This window comes from Ursus americanus, chromosome 14 (genome assembly GCF_024610735.1).
Source record: "Ursus americanus isolate L20-20 chromosome 14, mUrsAme1.1.p, whole genome shotgun sequence".
Lineage (NCBI taxonomy): Eukaryota > Metazoa > Chordata > Mammalia > Carnivora > Ursidae > Ursus > Ursus americanus.
In genome coordinates, this window is record NC_142140.1 from 22,859,302 (window position 1) to 22,881,632 (window position 22,331).

Consider the following 22,331-nt stretch of genomic DNA (forward strand, 5'->3'; position numbering starts at 1 on the left):
TCCAGTTCCTCCTCAATAAACTGGGGATAAGAATAGTAACCATCTTACAAGGCTGCTGTTGTAAGAGTTACATAAAGTATTACAGACATATTTCAGAAATGTTGCAGGTGCAATTCCAGACCACCACAATAAAGCAGTATCGCAATAAGGCAGGTCAAATAATGTTTTTGGTTTCCCAGTGCATATAAAAGTTATGTTTATATTATACTGTAGTCTATTAAGTGTGCAATAGCATTATGTCTAAAAAACAATGCACATGCCTTAATTTAAAAATGCTTTATGGCTAAAAAATGCTACCCATCATGGGAGTTTTCAGGGAGTTGTAATCTTGCTGCTGGTAGAGGGTCTTGGCTCCCTGTTGGTGGCTGCTGACTGATCAGGGTGGTGGTTGCTGAAGGTTAGGGTGGTGGTGGCAATTTCTCGAAGTAAGATGACAAGAAATTTGCTGCATTGATGGACTCTTCCTTTCACGAGTGATTTCACCCACAGTAGAACTTCTTTCAAAATTAGAGTCAATTCTCTCAAACCCTGCCTCTAAGTTGATGTAATACTCGAAATTCTTTTTGTCATGTCAACAGTCTTCATAGCATTTTCACGAGAAGTAGATTTCACCTCAAGAAGCCCCCCCGCCTTTTTTTTTGTTCCTCCATAAGAAGAAACTCCTCATCTTGTTCAAGTGTTCTCATGAGATTTTAGCAATTCAGTCCCACCGTCAGGCTCCACTTCTAATTCTAGATTTCCAGTTATTTCTACCACATTTGCAATTCCTACCTTCACTGACAACTTGAACCCCACCAAGTCTTTCATGAGGGTTGGAATCAACTTCTTCCAAACTCCCATTATGGTGGTATGCTGACCTCCTCCCATGAATCACAAATGTTCTTAATGGCATTTAAAGTGGTAAATCATTTCCAGAAGGTTCTCAATTTACTTTGCCCAGATCTATCAGAGAAATCACTATCTATGGCAGCCATAGCCATATGTTTCTTAAATAAGATTGGAAAGTCAAAATTACTCCTTGACCCATGGGCTGCAGAATGGATGTTTGTGTTAGCAGGTACAGACCCAACATTAATCTCACTCTACACTGCCGTCAGAGTGCGGACCATCAGGTGCCTTACAGTGAGCAGTATTTTGGGAAAAAAATCTTTTATTACAGCAGTAGGTCTCAACAGTGAGCTTAAAATATTCAATAATATGTGGCAAACAGATGTGCTGACATTCAAGCATTGTTGTTCCATTTCTAGAACAAAGAGAGAGTAGATTTAACATAATTTTTAAAAGTTTTTAAATTTTAATTCCAGTATAGTTAACATACAGTGTTATATTAATTTCAGATATACAATATAGTGACTCAACAATTCTATACATTACTCAGCGCTCATTCTGTTAAGTGTACTCTTAATCCCCTTCACCTATTTCACTCATCCCCTCACCTACCTCCCTTCTGGTAACCATCAGTTTGTTCTCTGTAGTTAAGAGTTCATTTCTTGGTTTCTCTCTCTCTCTTTTGTTCCCGCCTTTGTTTTGTTTCTTAAATTTCACATATGAGTGAAATCAAATGGTACTTGTCTTTCTCTGACTTATTTCACTTAATATTAACCTCGAGCTCTATTCATGTCATTATAAATGGCAAGATTTTATTCTTTTTAATGGTGGAATAACATTCCATTATAAATATAAACTCATTTTCTTTATCCATTCATCAATTGATGGACACTTGGGCTGCTTCCATTATTTGACTATTGTAAATAATGCTGCCATAAACATAGGACTGCATATATGTTTTCGAATCACTGTTTTGGTATTTTGATTTGGGCAAATACCCAGTTGTGGAATTATAGATCACTGGGAGACTGAGCATAATTGTTAAGGGCCCTAGGATTTTTGAAATGGTAAATGAGCACTGGCTTCAACGTAAAGTCACCAGCTGCATTAGCCCCTAACCAGACCATCAGCCTGTCCTTTGAAGCATTAAAAGCAGGTATCGAGTTCTCCTCTCAAGCTATGGTAGTCCTAGATAGCATCTTCTTCTTCTTTTTTTTTTTTTTTTTGAAGATTTTATTTATTTATTCGACAGAGATAGAGACAGCCAGCGAGAGAAGGAACACAAGCAGGGGGAGTGGGAGAGGAAGAAGCAGGCTCCCAGCGGAGGAGCCTGATGTGGGGCTCGATCCCATAATGCTGGGATCACGCCCTGAGCAGAAGGCAGACACTCAACCGCTGTGCCACCCAGGCGCCCCCTAGATAGCATTTTCTTTTAACAGAAGGCTGTTTGAGCTACATTGAAAATCTGCTGTTTAACGTAGCCACCTTCGTTAGTGATCTTTGCCAGATCTTCTGGAGAACTTGCTGCAGCTCTACATCAGCACGTGCTGCTTCACTTTGCATTTTTATGTTATGGAGACGGCTTCTTTCATTAAACTGCATGAACCAACCTCTGATGGCTTCTAATTTTTCTTCTGTAGCTTCCCCACCTCTCTCAGCCTTCCTAGAATTGAAGCGTTATGGCCTTGCTCTGGATTAGACTTAGACTTAAGCGAATGTTGTGGCTGGTTTGATCTTCTATCCAGACTGCTCAAACTCTCTCCATATCAGCAATAAGGCTGTCCCGCTTTCTTATCGTTCATGGGTTTGCTGGAGTAGCACTTTTAATTTCCTTCAAGCACTTTTCCTTTGCATTCACAACTTGGCTAAGTATTTCATTCAAGAGGTCTAGCTTTCTGCCTATCTTGGCTTTTGACCCATCTTCCTCACTAAGCTTAATCATTTCTAGCTCTTGAGTTTAAGTGAGAGATGTGTGACTCTTCCTTTCGCTTGAACACTTAGAGGTCATTGGACGGTTATTAATTAGTCTAATTTCAATATTGTTGTGTTTCGGGGTATAAGGAGGTCCAAGAAAAGGGAGAGATTTGGGGGAGCAGAGTAGGTCTGTGGAGCAGTCAGAACACATACATTGCACTCTGAAGAGTGTTGATGAGAACAGGTACCCAGCATGAAGCAAAACTGGTGTATAGGCACCAAAGGAGATGATGAATGATAACTTCTGAGTAGGCACATACAGGCCATTCTAAATTTAAAGAAATGAGACCTTACTCTGAATGAATGGCTGGTTAACCATTCAATCATTTTACCACCCTAAGTAATATTAGCTGGGATGGAATGCAAGTCCATTGAATTTACTACTGAATTCTTTAAATGATGCAATAATGAGGGACACCTGCCTGGATCAGTCGGTAGAGCATGTAACTCTCAATCTCGGGGTCACGAGTTCAAGGCCCACAGTGGGTGTAGAGATGACTTAAGAAACAAAATTAAAATAAATAAATGATGCAAAATAAAAGTACAAAATGATATCAAGGATTAAAGTGAAATAGGTAGGTTGGGGAAGGTGAGCATGTCCCACCAATGTCCTAGCTCAGTTAGAAACCTAGTCTTATGTAGTTGGTACATGAAATTTCCTTTCTATGTCCCCTCCACCCATGAGGGAACCCAGGTCTCTCCTCTCACTTCCTAGAATTCATAAGCATCCTGGCGGTCACCTCTGCAGCATGGAAGCCTAAGGAGGCCTTAGGACACTGGTGATTTTGACTTCTGTTGGACAACACCTAGCTACGGTTTGTGGATGGTCTTCCTGGCAAGACAACCAAAAGGATATGAAGAGAGTGTGTTGAGCTATCATGCACAGTGCTCTCTTGGCTGGTGGTTGGCTAGGTGAGTCTACAGGGGGTGACACATGTCTCTGGTGGTAGTGGCAGATAGCCTTTGCTCCAGTGGACCACATTTTTCTTACCCAGTGTTCCATACTTTCTCCCTCCCTAAGCTGACTCATCATATTACTTTGGGGACAGGAATAAATGAACCCTTCCATGTCTTGGAAGGCTTTTGAACTTAAACACCAAATATTTGGGCCTCTATTCTCTGGTTAGTGGGTGATTCATGTTCTGTTGTTTGGGTTGGGGGTAGGCCCTCAAAAATCCCAGTAGCTTGGGTGGATTGAGAAATACATCATTAATTTTTCAAAATATTATTCATCTGCATAAATTCCTACACAAGCTTCAGAAGGAGACATAAGTTTTACCATATCCTTAGATGAAGTTATCAGAACCTTCCACAAAGAGAGGTACTGATATCCTCAGCAGCTTCCAGTGCTATTGCAGAAGGACAGGGCCATAGATTTTCCTAGAAGTGTGAAATAATTCACAAGGCTTGCTCGTTATTCATATGGACAGTGCATTAATAACACAGGACCCTGAAATCTTGCCTTATCTAGGCTGAAGCCCAGCGAAAGGGATGAGGAGCTGACTCTTTAGATTTAGAACATTTTTTCCCCTTTCCAAAAAAAAAAATAAGAATTGATTAAAAGTGCTCTCATATCAGACAAGAACAGGTATTTGAAAACACCTAAGCTTTTTGGAAATAGTGGAAACCAATGGCTTTGGACCTACTTTCGGGAAATTTCCTTAGTGAATTGAGAATTCTGTATAACCAAGTACATCCCAACTAGAAAGATGACAACAATCTGGGGTGTGTTGTACCATGATTACACACACACACACACACACACACACACACACACACACACACACGACATACATACCACTACGAATATCTGTGTAGAGAATTTTGTACCTCACAGATGGCTACATTAATTGACATTAAAATGGGACTTACTATATTTATGTCCAAGTACATGCACTAACCATACTTTCACATAGGGTTTTGCCACGGAAGTGAGGTCAGTTAGAAAATTTCTTAGATGATAATACCCAGATGCATGAACCTGATCCTATTGAAGAAATGGAGGGCATTATGTATACAAGAATCATTCCTAAATAAAGTCACTGTGCACAGCAATAATGCATGTAATTTGTATTACGTTCCCCAAACATCCAGTCTCATTATAAAATTTCCTATTTATCTTCTTCTCTTTTGGTGAACCAAATAAAGAAAAGTGGCTAACTAATTGAGTTTGTAAGCTGTTTATCACCGAGTATGATTTATATGTAATTTTTCTCTCCTGCCTTCTTAATACTGGGTATTACAAACTTTTTATCTCTGCCTATTTGATTGATGAAACATTACATTTCAGTGTTTAATTTACCGTTCTTCAACCGAGTGATGTTGAACGTTTTTTTTCCCCATGTTTACCAGCCATTTTCTTATGCAAAAAACAAAAAAATACAGGCTCAGGCCATTTTTTAAATTATATAACACCGTTCTGATCGATCGGGTTGCATGTGTGTGTATCCTGTGTGTGCATGGATATTTTCCAGAAGGACGCACACAAATCTGGTGACAGTGATCGCTTCTGCAATGAAGATGTGAGAGAATCAGGGGGAAAGGGGAGGATAAGAATTACTCTTTATTTCCCTTTCTTGCTGTTTTTTGTGTATGTACATTTCTATTTATGCCAGGTTATATATATATAAAAGTAATTTTTTTCCCAGAACATTAATTTTTTAATCTAACTTGAGAATAGTAGGGAAATGACTCTGAGCCAGGAGGCATGGACTCCTCAATCTTTAGGGATCAGGCAGGTCACATGAATGGGCTAGAGCCAGATGTGTCATAGAAAGGGGCAAGGCCTGTATATACTGGAGTATTCCATCCAAAGGCACATAGTCCATTTTTTTCACTACTCTGCCAAGGAATAGGCCTATTAAGGAATAGGTCTGAAGGTACTTTCTGCCAGTGGGCAACTGTTGCTTTAAACTTAAAAAAATAAATGACATCCACTCTTAGTTTCAGAAGTATAGGAATATCTGAAGACTGAATTCCTGTTCTCTTTATTATGCAAAGGAACAAACATAGAGACAGAGCCTTTATTAGACAGTACGCAAAGCTTTGTCAGTTCTTCCCATTCCTTCTGCTAATGCAGACTTGGATCCCTCACATACCTGGTGGGATTAGGTGCCAAGGAAGGGAGCAAAAGAAAATTTGTATCTAATTCAGAAATTATGCCTGAATGTGCCACAATCTTACTTGTGATGCTCTAGGAGACCCTCTTCAATAACAATAGAATCTCTCTTCCGAAATGCCCCCTGAGGAAGTCAACGGAGCTCACCATCCCGTCTATTAAACAAGCTAGAGTTTGCCTTGAAAGAACAAGGGAGACATCGAACAGAGACGGTAATGAAGTGACCCTGCTGCTGTGTCGTGCATCCCTGATCCGCCACAGCAATTCATTATCTTGGTATTTCATTGTGTGTGGACAAGTAACAAATGGTGGAACCAAAATAGGTCATCTTCCCTGTCCTCTAAAATGTCTAATATTTGTGAATAAAAATAAGGGCCTAAGTGTTTTTATACAGTGTTTGCTCTGGAAGGTCCCTAGATGATTTCCAAACTGCAGTTGAGCCTGACATGTCACGGAGATATTATAAATCACATTACTACCAAAACCCCCTGTGCAATGTTTGGTTAGCCAGTCTTAAGAAAAAACACTGAGCTATTGGCATAGGAATTATCAGTCAGTCTCAAAAGACCTCAAGTGCATTCCTGGAAACAAAAACAAAGACATAGTCCATATAGTTATACCAGCATGGCCCAAAGTCCATTTAATGGAACCTTGGGTCTATAGGGTACAAGTAAGGGTTACAGAGAAAAAGGTTCTTTAGTCAAAGAAGCCTGGGATATAATAGGTCCATGTTCAACAAGTTTCTTGTCTGCAGAACTTCTCAGAGCCTTTAATATGCAATCATATATTGGAAGGCTAAGAAGGGGCTATTATATGCAGTATTTCTCATATATTTCATACTATTCTATAGAAAACTATTGCTGAATTTCAGATTTGCCTCAGTTCTCAGACTTTTTTCTCCACCATGGCTATCTCTAGGGAATATGATGGTATGTGGGCAAGAAAATTTTATCATGTATTTTCCAAAGGAGCAATTTCCAGAAGCAATTTGTATAGATATTCGGGTTCTGGAATCTCATATACTGCAACTTGAAAAAAAAATCCCAAGTCTCAATCTACCAAGAAAATCTTATTTTGTTAAAATTAGTTATAAACTGTGAAAGTGAATACAAACAATTGTTTGGAAAAAAAATAAATGAAGCCATTATATAGATAGATACCTTTAATATACCTTTTAAGCATTCATTGTCTCATCTCTCTTTGATCGCTCTTTTTCTCTGAACTGCCTCTCCTTGTTTCTCTTTGTATATCCTGTCTCACTGTCTGTCTTCTTCCTTGTAAGTCTGTTTTTCTGGGTCTGAGTCTCTGTGTATCTTGCTTGCTTACCTTATAGGCTATGTATGATGAGTCAAGAACAAAACATCCTCTTATATGGTGGGGTTTCGTCTTCACAGAAATAGGCCGGAGAATGAGGATTTTTTCATTATATTACCTGTACACTAATCCTAGTGACAAACAAAAAATGTGGGATTTCCATAGTTGTGAACATTAAGAAGTTCTGTGATGTAAAGTAGTCACTTTTGGCTGGTGTCCAGTATAAAAAAGACAGGAACACCAGGTAATGTTTGAAGCAATCCATCAGAGAAATGATGAGAATTTACACTGAATGAAAAGGAAAGGCCTATGAACTTATCACGTAGACTTTTCTTAATTAGAGTGATGCTCAAATCCCAAAGAACTTCTCTACCAACCAGTACTTATAAGGATGCTTTTCACATATTTGTCTAAGTCACAAATAGACATAAATTGCATGATAATAAAATCCTAAATAGAGAAACCGGCATGAGAATTTCTCCATAAAACAGTCATTTTATCCCCCCCCATGCCTTCAACAATGACGCTTCAGTCATTCTATATAATGGAAACCATTATGCTTCTAATTACTCCATGTCCATGACCTCAGAAAGGGCAATTAATCAGTCCTCTCTAACACAGAAAGGGAAGGGGCAGGTATGGCTTGCGAGACCGGATGTTTCTCAAAATATGCACACAGTTGGACTTTCTCCACCTTCTCACCCAGGGATTTTGTTATCTTACACGAAAGGCTTTGGAATAGAATGTGTATTTTTGCTACATCCTCGTCTGCCCCCGCTTGGTAAATAGGACCCTGGAGTCAGATAGCCCAGACTGGACTTTTGGCTTTGCCACTACTGGCTGCGTGATTTTGAGCAAGTCACAAAATTCCTATGCGGCAATTTTCTGACTGGCAAAATGGAATAATAGGAGATGCTTTTGGGAGTTAGGATTAGAATTAAATGAATGTACAGGCTTGCAGGACCTCAAAGAGGGGTACGGGGTGAGCCTTCAAGAACATTTTGGCCATCATTTTATCAAAGATAGTAAGGAAGGAGCCCTCCTTCTGGATTAGAGAATAATTAACAAAACACCAGACGCTGTGACTCCGTGCGATGAGTTAGTATCTGGTCAGAATAGTGCTGGGCACATATGCAACGGTATAGCGCTTTTCAAAATAGTTATAACTACCTATCACAAAATTTATGCTGTTGCGTGCTCCTTTTGGTATTTTCACTTATTAGACAATGAAAGATCATTTTTATTTTATTTTATTTTTTTTAAAGATTTTATTTATTTATTCGACAGAGAGAGACAGCCAGCGAGAGAGGGAATGCAAGCAGGGGGAGTGGGAGAGGAAGAAGCAGGCTCATAGCGGAAGAGCCTGATGTGGGACTCGATCCCGTAACACCGGAATCACGCCCTGAGCCGAAGGCAGAGGATTAACCGCTGTGCCACCCAGGCGTCCCTGAAAGATCATTTTTAAACTCAAAGCCCACTCTTTAAAAATTTCTCCCAATATCCTGGTGTTCTACTTTGGGATAAGTTGCTAAGATTACACTGCAAAATTTTTGTCCCATTGTAAGTCATCTGGTCTCTGATTTTGAATCTTAAAATAATAGAATATATGCTTATTCTAAAATCATAGCTGTTTCTCCAATTTTGAAAACACTGTGGAAGGCAAGTGACCTGTAATTTCAGAGGCAAGTAAATAACAGCAATTGGAACACTGACATGGGAGATGCGCTATGTACAACAGGATAAAGTCAGGACAAATATGGTGTATGGATCGTCAATTGCTGTCATGGAGAGAAGCTGGTTTCTATCCATTTTTAGGCTTAGAAAGGGAAATGCACGAAACACTATAAATGTGTCCAAGTAGAGGAAATAGTTAGATAAATGGAAGTGTATCCACCCCTGAAACCCTACGTAGCTATTAACAATGTTTTTGAAGAATATGTTTTAAATTGTGGAATGTGTGCCACATGGTAAATGAAAAAAGCTGTCGATAAAACAGTACTATGACATTTCAGTTCAATAAAATACCTACCATGTGAGTTTCTTTTTAATGATGGATTAAGCCTAAATGGACATGTACATGTTTTCTTACAAAGTAATGATAATCTCTGAGCAATGATATCATGTGTGACTTTAATGTATGGATTATTTCTGTAGTTTTCAAAATTCCTATAAGAAACATGCATTCCTGAAGATGACTCACCAGTGTTAGTGATATCCATGATAATTAGTTAGAAGCAGTTCCAGGAAAAGATGGTAGTTAAAATACCACTGTGTTCAATTAAAATGCAACAAAACTTTGTAAAACAGTGTGCCTTTCTAAGCATTACCCACACTTACGAGTAACATAGGAAAGAGACACCAACATTAGCGAGTATTTAATGGGAACCAGACATGACGCAAAACACACTGTACACATGACTTCCTTAATCCTCACTACAAGTTGGAATAATTATCATCTCCATTTCACAGCCAAGGAACAAATTAAACAGCATATGTGACTTGCCCAAGGTAATTCTATTAGGAACTGGTATAGATGAGTTCCACTCATGTCTGTCTAATTGCACAGTTCGTGATCTTAATAACTACACTGGAATTATTAATTTATATCTATGCTTCATTTTTCATTCACATGTGGGGCTTTGGGCCATAAAAACAATTTTGATCACAGCAACACGGAGATTTTCTCATGCATGCCAGTGGATTCAAGGATTTTAGAAGAGTTGGGGCGCCTGGGTGGCACAGCGGTTAAGCGTCTGCCTTCGGCTCAGGGCGTGATCCCGGCATTATGGGATCGAGCCCCACGTCAGGCTCCTCCGCTATGAGCCTGCTTCTTCCTCTCCCACTCCCCCTGCTTGTGTTCCCTCTCTCACTGGCTGTCTCTATCTCTGTCAAATAAATAAATAAAATCTTTAAAAAAAAAAAAGGATTTTAGAAGAGTAGAATGCTCTAGAAACTGTACACCATCAGGTTGACACTATAGAATACCCTGTAATTTACTGACTTTTGCTTGGAAGAGACTAACAGCCCTCTTGCCTGAACCTACCACACTGAAGGATTCACAGTTTCCAAAGTCAAACAAACTTGTTCTGAGAGAATATTCCCACTATGTGGTTTAACTTCCAATAGAAACTTGGGGCCAGCTGCCATTTTCCCCTCTGCCAGAATAAACAATGTATTATTGCTCTTTGTGTTTTACGTCCAAATCCTGAAGGCAATGCTATTTCTAGATCATTAGAGATAAAAATGAACTGGAAACAAAATGGAGATTCATAATTAACAGACTCGAGGCTTTCTTTGGCAGACAACTTGCGAAACTATCATGGCTTTATAATGTTTGTTGGCTTCAAGGGCCAAGAGCTTCCTCCTGCAAGTGAGCGAAGTGGCAGTTCTAGCCTAACTATTTGCGTTTCCTACACTGGACGTGCCTTACCATGTCGACTGTGATCTGGAACAAATAAATAACCAGAGAGCAAGTTTTCGGCCTCAGCTCCACTGGCATGTGGGGCTGGGTAATACTTTGCTGTGGGGGCTATCCTGGGCATTAGGGTGTTTCGTAGGGTTCCTGGCCTTTACCCACCAGATGTGAATAGTATTCCCCTAATTGCAAGAGATGTCTAGACCAAAAATGCTCCAGATAGTGCCAAATGACCCCTGACAATGCACTAAGGGAGAATTTACTGACCATAGGATATTCCCAAACTTGGCTTTTTCACATCCTTTAGAAAAATAAGCTTGACCATACCATGGTACACAATGGGCAGCTGTACAGGCCCCATGTACAGCTCTCTGGCTGTGGTTGATTGGGCAAAGTTTAACGTGTGACTCAAGCTGAGCAGTCATATTTGGTCTTTTTGGAGAATACATTTAAAACACAGGAAGCAAGTCACATATGTTTGGGCTGTATTGTGATGCCATATGAGATCGGAGTTGGCACCATGGAAATGAAAGCTTCACACTAGCCCCTAAGTTATAGGGATTCATAAGCTAAAATCTTGGTTCAGTCTCATTATTCATGTATAGAAATGCAACTGATTTCTGAGCATTGATTTTGTATCCTGCCACATTACTGAATTGCTCTATAACTTCTAATAGTTTGGGAGTGGATTCTTTTGGGTTTTCCACATAGAGTATCATGTCATCTGCGAAGAGAGACAGTTTGACTTCTTCTTTGCCGATTTGGATACCTTTTATCCCTTTTTGTTGTCTGATTGCTGTTGCAAGGACTTCTAGTACTATGTTGAATAATAGTGGCGAGAGTGGGCTTCCAGCTTTTCCCCATTGAGAATGATATTTGCATCCCATTTACAATAGCACCAAAAACCATACGTTACTTTGGAATTAACTTAACCAGAGACGTAAAGGATCTATATTATAGAAACTATAAATCACTCTTGAAAGACATTGAGGAAGACACAAAAAGATGGAAAAATATTCCATGCTCATGGATCGGAAGAATTAACATAGTTAAAATGTCCATGCTACCCAGAGCAATCTACGCTTTCAATGCTATCCCAATCAAAATACCAAGGACATTTTTCAAAGAACTGGAACAAATAGTCCTTAAATTTGTATGGAACCAGAAAAGGCCCCGAATCGCCAAGGAACTGTTGAAAAGGAAAAACAAAGCTGGGGGCATCACAATGCCGGATTTCGAGCTGTACTACAAAGCTGTGATCACAAAGACAGCATGGTACTGACACAAAACAGACACATAGACCAATGGAACAGAAGAGAACCCAGAAATGGACCCTTGGCTCTTTGGGCAACTAATCTTTGACAAAGCAGGAGAAAACATCCAGTGGAAAAAAGACAATCTCTTCAATAAATGGTGCTGGGAAAATTGGACAGCTACATGCAAAAGAATGAAACTTGACCACTCTCTCACACCATACACAAAGATAAACTCCAAATGGACAAAAGACCTCGATGTGAGACAGGAATCCATCAAAATCCTAGAGGAGAACATAGGCAGCAACCTCTACGACATCGGCCAAAGCAACCTTTTTCATGACACATCACCAAAGGCAAGAGAAACAAAAGATAAAATGAACTTGTGGGACTTCATCAAGAGAAAAAGCTTCTGCACAGCCAAGGAAACAGTCACAAAAACTAAGAGGCAGCCCACGGAATGGGAGAAGATATTTGCAAATGATGCTACAGATAAAAGACTGGTATCCAAGATCTACAAAGAACTTCTCAAACTCAATATGTGAGAAACAAATAAACAAATCATAAAATGGGCAGAAGATATGAACAGACACTTTTCCAAAGATGACTTACAAATGGCTAACAGACACATGAAAAAATGTTCAAAATCATTAGCCATCAGGGAAATTCAAATCAAAACCACACTAAGATACCACCTTTCGCCAGTTAGAATGGCAAAAATGGACAAGGCAAGAAACAACAATTGCTGGAGAGGATGTGGAGAAAGGGGATCCCTCCTACATTGTTGGTGGGAATGCAAGTTGGTACAGCCACTCTGGAAAACAGTGTGGAGATCCCTTAAAAAGTTAAAAATTGAGCTACCCTATGACCCAGCCATTGCACTACTGGGTATTTACCCCAAAGGTACAGACGTAGTGAAGAGAAGGGCCATATGTACCCCAATGTTCATAGCAGCATTGTCCACAATAGCTAAATCGTGGAAGGAACCGAGATGCCCTTCATCAGATGACTGGATTAAGAAGTTGTGGTCCATATATACAATGGAATATTACTCAGCTATCAGAAAGAATGAATTCTCAACATTTGCTGCAACATGGACAGCACTGGAGGAGATAATGCTAAGTGAAATAAGTCAAGCAGAGAAAGACAATTATCATATGATTTCTCTCATCTATGGAACATAAGAACTAGGAAGATGGGTAGGGGAAGAAAGGGATAAAGAAAGGGGGGGGTAATCAGAAGGGGGAATGAAGCATGAGAGACTATGGACTCTGAGAAACAAACTGAGGGTTTCAGAGGAGAGGGGGGTGGGGGAATGGGATAGACTGGTGATGGGTAGTAAGGAGCGCACGTATTGCATGGTGCACTGGGTGTTATACGCAACTAATGAATCATCGAACTTTACATCAGAAACCAGGGATGTACTGTATGGTGACTAACAATATAATAAAAAAACATTAAAAAAAAAAAAGCTAAAATCTTGGAAAAGGGAACCAGTCTGCACAGAGGAGAATGAGGGCAATAGAGATCAGAAGTACTGTGTCCCATGAACAAAGAAAGCAAGATGGCTGATGCTGAAAGAATTTGTGAATTCCATGAGGTTTCTGGTAACTAGACTCCCAGGATTCTATTTTCTTAAAAAAAATAACTTTACTTGGTCAGGCTTTAGTGTGTTTCTCTTTCTAATCTACCATACTTCATAATGGAAATATACAACACAAGCCAATCTAGAAGGTGTCCTGCTCCATCTGTTTCTAGAGGTAGAATGATGGATCCTGAGCCAAGAGATTCAGGTTCTATTTGCTACTGTGTGACCCTGAGCAAGTGACTCACTTGAGTCCTGATTTTCTCACTGAAAATCAGAGTCTTGATTTTCTTGCTGAAGAATTTGAATCTCACCTTATACCTGGCTCTAAAATTATGAAAGATAATGACGGGGAGAGATACTTGTGGTCCTTCTGAACCGTGGACTCACTATTAACACATATAAAGTTGTTTTAAAGATGGTGGTCAAGACTTGGTATTACAGTCAGTTAGTCTGGGCCTAAGAGTCAGTCAAGCTACAGCTTGTCAACCATGTCATCCATGGAACCAATGGAACGTTACATAACCCTTCTGAGCCTCAGTTTCTTCATGTTTAAAATGGAAGGAAAGGCGTATCTGCTGCAATGATCCCTGTCTTCCGGCCTTCAAGTCCTTATAGGTCACTCCCACACTGACTGGTGATGATTGAAATAACCAACAGGTTGTTGTGGAAACAGTGAAGTATAACTTCTGAGGCTAGATTATAAAAAAGAAGGTCACTGTGGCTTCTATATTGTTCTCGTGGATTATTCACTCTGGGTGAAGCCAGCTGCCACCCTGCGAGGACACTGAGCTCCTACGGAGTGGTCCACACAGCAAGGAATTGAGTCCACCTGCCCACAGCCATGTGAGCGAGCCATCTTGAAACTGTCCTCCAGCACCAGTCAAGCCTTTAGATCTTGACTGCAACTGCGTGAGAGACCCAGAGCCAAACACACTCAGCTAAGTGGAATTCCTGACCCACAGGAGCTATGAGAGAATGGCTGCTGTTTCAAGCTGCTGCGTTGTTGGGGGTCATTTGTGACACAGCAATAGGTAACTGTTCTAGGATTGTTGGGAGGAGTAAATAAAACAATGTGTGAGAAGGGTTTAGGACAGTGCTTGGCACATGGCGAACATCCAGAGCACCTCTATTTGTTTATGAATGTATGTGAGGCACCCAGAGCAGAGTCCGGCACAGAGTAAATGCTCACCAAATATGCACTGAATAAATGTTAGGTCTTTAGTACCACTGACACCATCATCATTATTTAAAACCTCAATCCAAAATCACTTCCCAAATGAGCTGGACCCTCCAATTTCTTGAGAAATTATTTTACCTTAATCTTCTCTCAAAAACATTAAAATAAGCTATGTGAAAGTCACACAACCAGAGAAACAAGAATTCTAACTATGCTGAAGACTGGCATTTGTACAACCTTCCAGGGCTTTGGATGCACCTTGTTCATTATCCCGGACCATGCATAGGTGAAACAAAGAAAATATGTATATTACAGACAGTGAACACCTAGATAAACACCTAAAGAGAGATGTAAAACCAGCTACTTACCATCGACACAGGAAGGTCTGTTTCTTGTCGTGCCAGCCACTTTTCCAGGTAGACAGGAACACTTGACTGTTTGCGACCGCTCCTCGATGCGATTCTTATTACAACATCTGTGCGCGGCGATCACTTCACATGTCCCTCCTTCTGGCAAGAGAGAAAGAACAGGGACATTGATTAGAAATAATTCAGTGGCCATTAAGGCCTGTGGGGGCACGTGTGGAGGGGTAGGGGAAAGTGAGAGAAAATATAGAAATAGTTTCTATGAGACATGATCAGTGTGGGACTCTCTCCCATCCACTCTCTATAACACCTATTTACACGTGTCTACAAGACTATAGGCTAGGTATGCACAGCCCTGGAGAAGACAGGTATTACAGCACTATACTTCAAATGCAACAAAGAGCCCCAATGAATAGCCCTCAAGTGGCGATGATTCTAGGCTGTATATACGGAGAAGCAGTGAAGCAAACCATGCCTAGAGCCAACACAAAATAGTCTACCTGATTTAAGTGCATTATATTTTGGGAGCTCACTCCTGTGTGGTCTTTCCATTTACACTTCTCTGAGCTCCCTTCCCTAATGACAAGCAACTGACACGCCAGTCATACAGAACTTGCAGCAGCAGGAAGACTGCCCAGAAATTAGCTCTCCCTCCCACTGCCTGCCCACTCTCTGGGGGGCTGAGTGAAAAACCTGGTTGGGGAGTCATTCCCAAATCCAGATCTCATCCAAAAATGATAGGAGGAATTGGTGGAAGAAAATAGGTATGTGCTTTAAATGGCATCTCAAATTACAGAGCTAGGCATCTGGCTTCATTTAATTATTACAGGTCAGCCATGCGTTCAACATTTATGGGCAACCTAATGTATGTCATTCTCCACTAGGTTCTTAACAGGTGCACGGCTGGTCTGTCTGAATGTTGGTGAGCATTCAGGTGGCTCTTGCCAGCCTGTAGGACAGTTCTTCAGGGGCACAAAAGATACTCCAAGTGACCGGAAACCAGAAATTAACTTTCTCAATATCAAGTTTTATGTTCAGGAAGAATGTATTTTATTTGACAAGAATGGACCCAGCACATTTAGGATTCAGTTGGCATAAATCCAGCAAGCATTTGTCAAGCAACCGCTATATACAAGTCACTGTGTTATAAATTGTCAGGGACATGTGTTCAGCCCATACATGGCGGGCCCTTAGGAAATACTGGATAAAAAAGAGAGGAGGGAAGGAAGAGAGGAGACAGGAAAGACTTAAGACCCAGCCTCATCCTATCCTGAGAATCCACAATATAAAACAGTGATTCTCAGAGTGGGTGGAGGAGTGGGGGATGGGCTGATTTTGCTATTCACCTACCCACTAGTGATATTTGGAGAAGTCTGGAGACATTTTTATTTTTTTTATTTTTTTATTTTATTTTATTTTTTTTATTTTTATTTTTTTTTATTTTTTTTTTTAAAGATTTTATTTATTTATGTGACAGAGAGACAGCCAGTGAGAGAGGGAACACAGCAGGGGGAGTGGGAGAGGAAGAAGCAGGCTCATAGCGGAGGAGCCTGATGTGGGACTCGATCCCGGAACGCCAGGATCACGCCCTGAGCTGAAGGCAGACGCTTTAACGACTGCGCTACCCAGGCGCCCCGAAAGACTTTAAACTATTTTATTTTTTTTAAAGATTTTATTTATTTATTCGACAGAGATAGAGACAGCCAGCGAGAGAGGGAACACAAGCAGGGGGAGTGGGAGAGGAAGAAGCAGGCTCACAGTGGAGGAGCCTGATGTGGGGCTCGATCCCTGAACGCCGGGATCACGCCCTGAGCCGAAGGCAGACGCTTAATGACTGCGCCACCCAGGCGCCCCTGGAGACATTTTTAATTGTCATTACTGGTGGAGGGTAGGTGCTACTGGCATCTAGCAGCTTCTGAAGGCCATGGACGCTGCTAAACATCCCACTGGGCACAGGGAAGATCCCACAACAAAGAAGTATCTTTTTTTTTTTTTTAAGATTTTATTTATTTATTTGACAGAGAGACAGAGAGACAGCCAGTGAGAGAGGGAACACAAGCAGGGGGAGTGGGAAAGGAAGAAGCAGTCTCCCAGCAGAGGAGCCTGATGCAGGACTCGATCCCAGAACGCTGGGATCACGCCCTGAGCCGAAGGCAGACACTTAACGACTGAGCCACCCAGGTGTCCCATCTGAGCCACACAGGCATCCCAACAAAGAAGTATCTTGTCCAGAATGTCATCAGTGCCCAGGTTGAGACATCCTGGTTTAATAGGAAAGAAACACAAGAATCTCTGCTTCAAGGCAGACTAATTCTGCCTCCCTTCAATGGGAAGGGAGAGTTTGGGCTTTCCAGCCAGCTTCTTCTAGTCTGAATTTCAGCTCTGCTGCTTACTGAGTGCTTCAGTTTCCTTGTCTGTAAAGTGGGAATAATATTAACACCTGTCTCACAGGGTTGCATGAGTATAAACCAACATAACACATGTATAGGGGTTAGCACTGAGCCTGATACATGCTAGAGAGTCCATATGTGCTCCCTATGATAATATCTGGTCATGATGATATATTTCCTTGGGAATGTCACCCTTCTCTCTGCCTAAGTAACTGGGCAAATACAGCTTTTCCTAGAATACTCCCTCCTACTCCCCATCCTTCCACCCACCACCCACAAGTCAAACGCACTCACTAACCAGTCTTTGAACTCAACGCAAAGGTCATCTGAGAACATCTCACTTCTACCAATGTTCGTTCTCTTGGCACTTTACACATTTCCTCACACAAGCATATCCACAAGTCTGTGACCACAGGCATATTGAAAGCTTGGGCAGGGTCAAGGTCAGCCTTATTATCAACCACTGCTGGGGGTACACTACAATTGTTGGTGGAATGAATGAAGAAATAAGTGCATTGACTTAAAATTAACACCACAAAACAAGTACCAAGTACTTGTTTATGTCCGATCTGCGGACATAGATCGAAAGGGAGACCCATTTGTTTCTGAAGAATTCAAAAGGCTTCTAAAATTGGGAGTTGAAAGACAACTTCAACAGGCCATGATGAAGAAAAGCATTTCACTAATGTGAAAGGTTGGGGCATTTTTTTAAATACAACCTTTTAATTAATTATAGAATAGTCTTAGACTTATAGGCAATTTGTGAGGATAGTACTGCGAGTTCCTGTATGTCACACCCTATAATTTCCTACTTTTATTCCTCTAATATTAACATCTTACGTGAGTAGGCTAGGTTTGTTACAATTAATGAACCAACACTGCTGCATTAATTAAAGTCCATGCTATATTCAGATTTCCTTATTTGTACCTACTGTCTTTTTTTCTGTTCCAGGATACCATCCAGGATGCCACATCACATTTAGTTACTTTATCTCCTTAGGCTTCTCTTGGCTATGATAGTTTCTCAGACATTCCTTCCTTTTCGATGACCTTGACAGTTTTGAGAAGTGTTGCTCGGGTTATTTTGTAAACTGTCCCTCAGGTGGGATTTATCTGATGCTTTTCTTACGATTAGACTGAGGTTATGTGTTTCTGGAGGAAGACCACAGAGGAAAAGTGCCATTCTCATCATATCATATCAAAGGTACACACTATCAACATGACTTACCACTACTGGAGCTGACCTTGATCACTTGGCTAAGGTAGTGCTCGTCAGAGTCCCCCACTGTAACATCACTCTCCTCCCTGCCTTTCACACTGTCCTCTTTGGAAGGATGTCACTATGTGCAGTCCACACTTTGGGAGTAGAGAGTTATGCTGTCTCTCTGAGGTTCCAGTATCGACTAAAAGTACTGGGATTTCGTCTGCATGACAGATATGTCTCCTCCCTCCCATCTACTTACTTGCTCAATCATTTATGTCAGTGTGGACTCACAGATGTTTATTTTACACACTGGGTTATAATTCAATACTACATTATTTTGTTGCTCAGAATGGCCCTACCCTGGCTGCTGTGAGCTCCTTCGGTTGGTTTCTGCGTCCTGTCTCCTTGTCCTGCCCCCTACCCTGACCTTTTTTGAGCACTTCTTTACTTTATGACACTACAGGGTGCCTCAGGCTGTTCTTGTATGTGTCCTACCCCAGTCCTAGAACCAGATTTCTCTAAGGAGTTGGTCAGGGCGTTTAAAAGAAGATGTTAGAGGAGATGGACCTAAGGACCTGGTATAGAATGAAATTGGAGAAAACCTCCCTCTCCAGAAAGAGTACTTGGTGTGATTCTGTTTTAGTGAGGCACTAATGGGGATTTTGAAGCCAAGAACTGATAGGATCTAGATACTGTTCAAGAGTGACCCCCCTGGCTGCCGTGTTAGGGAGGAATTAGAGAAGTGCAAGGTGGCAAAGCAGAAGAAACAAAGGCCAACGCAAAATTCTGAGCAGAAAGTAAGGGGGCTTAAACTTGGAACATGGGAAGAATGTCACACTGTTGCCACATGTCCTTCACTGGGATGAGAGTTAATGAAACAATAGGGCTAATCACACATTACACTCCTCAACCCAGACACCTGCAATCAGGTTGCTTTAACTTGTAATCGTCAACTCTGAGTACCCTTAGTCAATTCAGTAATTGCTGGTTCTATACTTCATGAAAATACCACCAATTTTAATGTTACTACTTGGCTTTAATACAAGACTGAAGCAATATTTATGAGTGAAAATGGCACAAGCTATAGAAAAGCTTCTAGGATATACCTTGAATCTCATTTGATTTTCAGTGAAGTCAATGACAGACATGCCAAATCATCCAAATTACCACCCTGAGTTAAACAATGTGAACAATGAGGCGGCCCCTGGGGGCCCAAAGCCAGTCTCGTCAAGCACTCTTGTCGATGAGCCAAAGGAACAGTTCCGGGTCGGCTCAGTGCTCCTGACATTTACTGAACTCCAATCGGATGTGCGCACTGTGCTTGGCACTTCGCCTACGTTATTTACAAACCTCCTGGTGACTGTAAAAGCTTTTGTCTCCTCTTTACAGATGAAAAGCTGAGACTCAGAGAGAGGTTGAATAACATTCCCCAAATTACACAAGTGTGAAGTGGTCTGCGGGACTCCAAAATTTCGCCTTTGTGCATCTTGTCACGAGCCGTCATTCTTTGTTGATGAAGAGCTTCCAAAAGGAAGTCAACGCTGTGCTTACAAAGTTTATCAAGGTTAAATATCCAACTCACTCTTCTTCCCCCAAATATATTCTGACCCCATTAGCTACCACTCTTCCCTCCATCGCTCTGCTCTATGGACACTGGTCTTCTTGTAGGCTATTGCCTGAACATGGCAGGCGTGGTCCCTCTCAAGGTTACTCTAAAACCAGGTAGGTGTTTCCCTAAATAAGAGGCTCATCTGGTCTTCTTGACAAGTTGAACTATGCCCCACCTGGGACACAGCAAATCTATGGCTCCCTCCCTCACTCTCTCCGTATCTTTGCCCAAACGTCATTTATTTTTCAGAGTCTCACTTGACTACCCTATTTAAATCATAATTCTCTAGAAAGCATTCATGATCTCCCCTTATTTTGCTCCATGTCCTTACCTGTGTCACCTCCAGAAAATCTGTAATATTCAATTACTGTATGTAATTTATTTCTTATCCTATTGTCTCTATGTTCCTCCTCCCAATATAACCTCCTCAAGGATAGGGACTCCTGTTGTTTAGTTACTAAACATTGTCCGGCAGAGTTTAACAAGTGTTTAACAAGAGTTTAACAAGTGACACAGCTACATAACTAGTGGTGATAACTACAGTTTATACAGGAATTAACCACTTGACTACTTATTATGTTCCTGACACCATGATAGATACATTATAAACCTTTAATTCATTTTATGGTTACTAAAACCCAATGAGGTTATGATTACCCCCATCTTACAGGGGAGGCAACTGAGATGAAGAGCAGCTAAGAAACTAGCCCATGTTTTAACTACCCAGACACCTATTTTCTGGCAGCATGTGGACCACAGCCCAGATCCTCTGATTTCCTTTGCAGTGCACTTTCCCCAGTCCCACCCAGGCCTGGCATACATGCTGACATTTCTCTGAAAAGAGAAGGAGAACTCAGTGACTGGAAATTGACAAGTGCTCCATTTTCATTAAAACCTTGTGTATAAAGTCAGTGACCCCAGACCATGTCTTCTTTGGGCTCACGGATGATGGATTTGCACACAGGAAGCCAGAGAGGTGTTGCTGTAAATAACAAGCTCATCTGGTCTTGACAGGTTCAACTACAGCTTCATCTTATACCAGCTGCTTGGGTATGCCAATGTGGAATATGCAATCAGGTCCTGGAGCCCATAGGACCCTAAAATTTAGAAAGTCTGATTAGACCTGTCATAGCCAAATCTCCTGAATCCAATGGTTTATATTTGTGACTGACCTAGCCATAGTCAACCAGAGAAAGTTAATCTTTCAATCTAGCCAGACCATGAAACTGTGGTCCACTGACTTGTGTTGGTGAAATAAAAATATTAGACAGTTGACAGGAAATGGCTCAGTTCTTTTATAACCATAGGGAAAGACTTTTTCAAGACCCTCTGGAACTGTAATCTTACTTACCTATTGTGTTCGTTAGCTGGCTGCTTGAAAAAGGGGACTGGAAACTAAAACATCTCCCAGCTTCGTCCCTGATGTGTAAGGTTTGTCATAACCCTTTCCGGAAACTAGAAAATTGTTCCTTTAAATCTGTTTTATCTGCATTTTAAAGATTACCTAGTGAACTGTCCTTTCAAACCTAACTGCCAAGGTTATTGCAAAATCATAATGATAATATTTGTCATGTAAATGTCTCTCAGACTTTGCTTTGGTGCCAACGCCAATTCATTTCTAAATTTCATCTCAATCCAAGTCGAAATTATTTCAAGATGAGCTATGGCCTCTCAAAGCAGTTATTTAAGTGCTCAGAAAATTGAGCTTCCCTTTTTTGCTTATGGATTATCTGGAAAATGGCTTCTTTTCTGGATTTCACCCAACATCTGTAGCTCCAGCAAATACAACGGAGAGGTAACCTATTAGCTAATGACAAAGAATGTGGCATAAAGAACAAACAAGTATAAAGGTTGTTTGTACTATTCAAATTTTCCAGATTATTGCTCGTATCATCACTTGACTTTGTCTATGGGAAACCTCTAAGATAAAATATAAGAAATTAGCCTCATACCCTAAATCGCATTTTATAAGGGATCCCATCGTTCTTTTATATTAGAAGGTAAATGCAGCAATTACCCAGCTAACACAGGTCAGTTGAAAGATGTTAGATACGTTAGATGAACATCAATTTCTGTTCCCCCTCTACCACAGATTT

At 40.9% G+C, this 22,331-nt stretch overlaps 1 protein-coding gene across 1 annotated transcript in view; it reads right to left on the reverse strand.

Annotated features, from left to right (window-relative positions):
* Positions 1 to 22,331, reverse strand: part of TAFA1 (TAFA chemokine like family member 1) — a 356,224-nt gene that overhangs the window by 95,178 nt on the left and 238,715 nt on the right. The window contains exon 2 of the mRNA XM_087866864.1: positions 15,036 to 15,176. Coding sequence (XP_087722990.1) covers positions 15,036 to 15,176 — 141 coding nt within the window. The remainder of the gene's footprint in view (positions 1 to 15,035; positions 15,177 to 22,331) is intronic.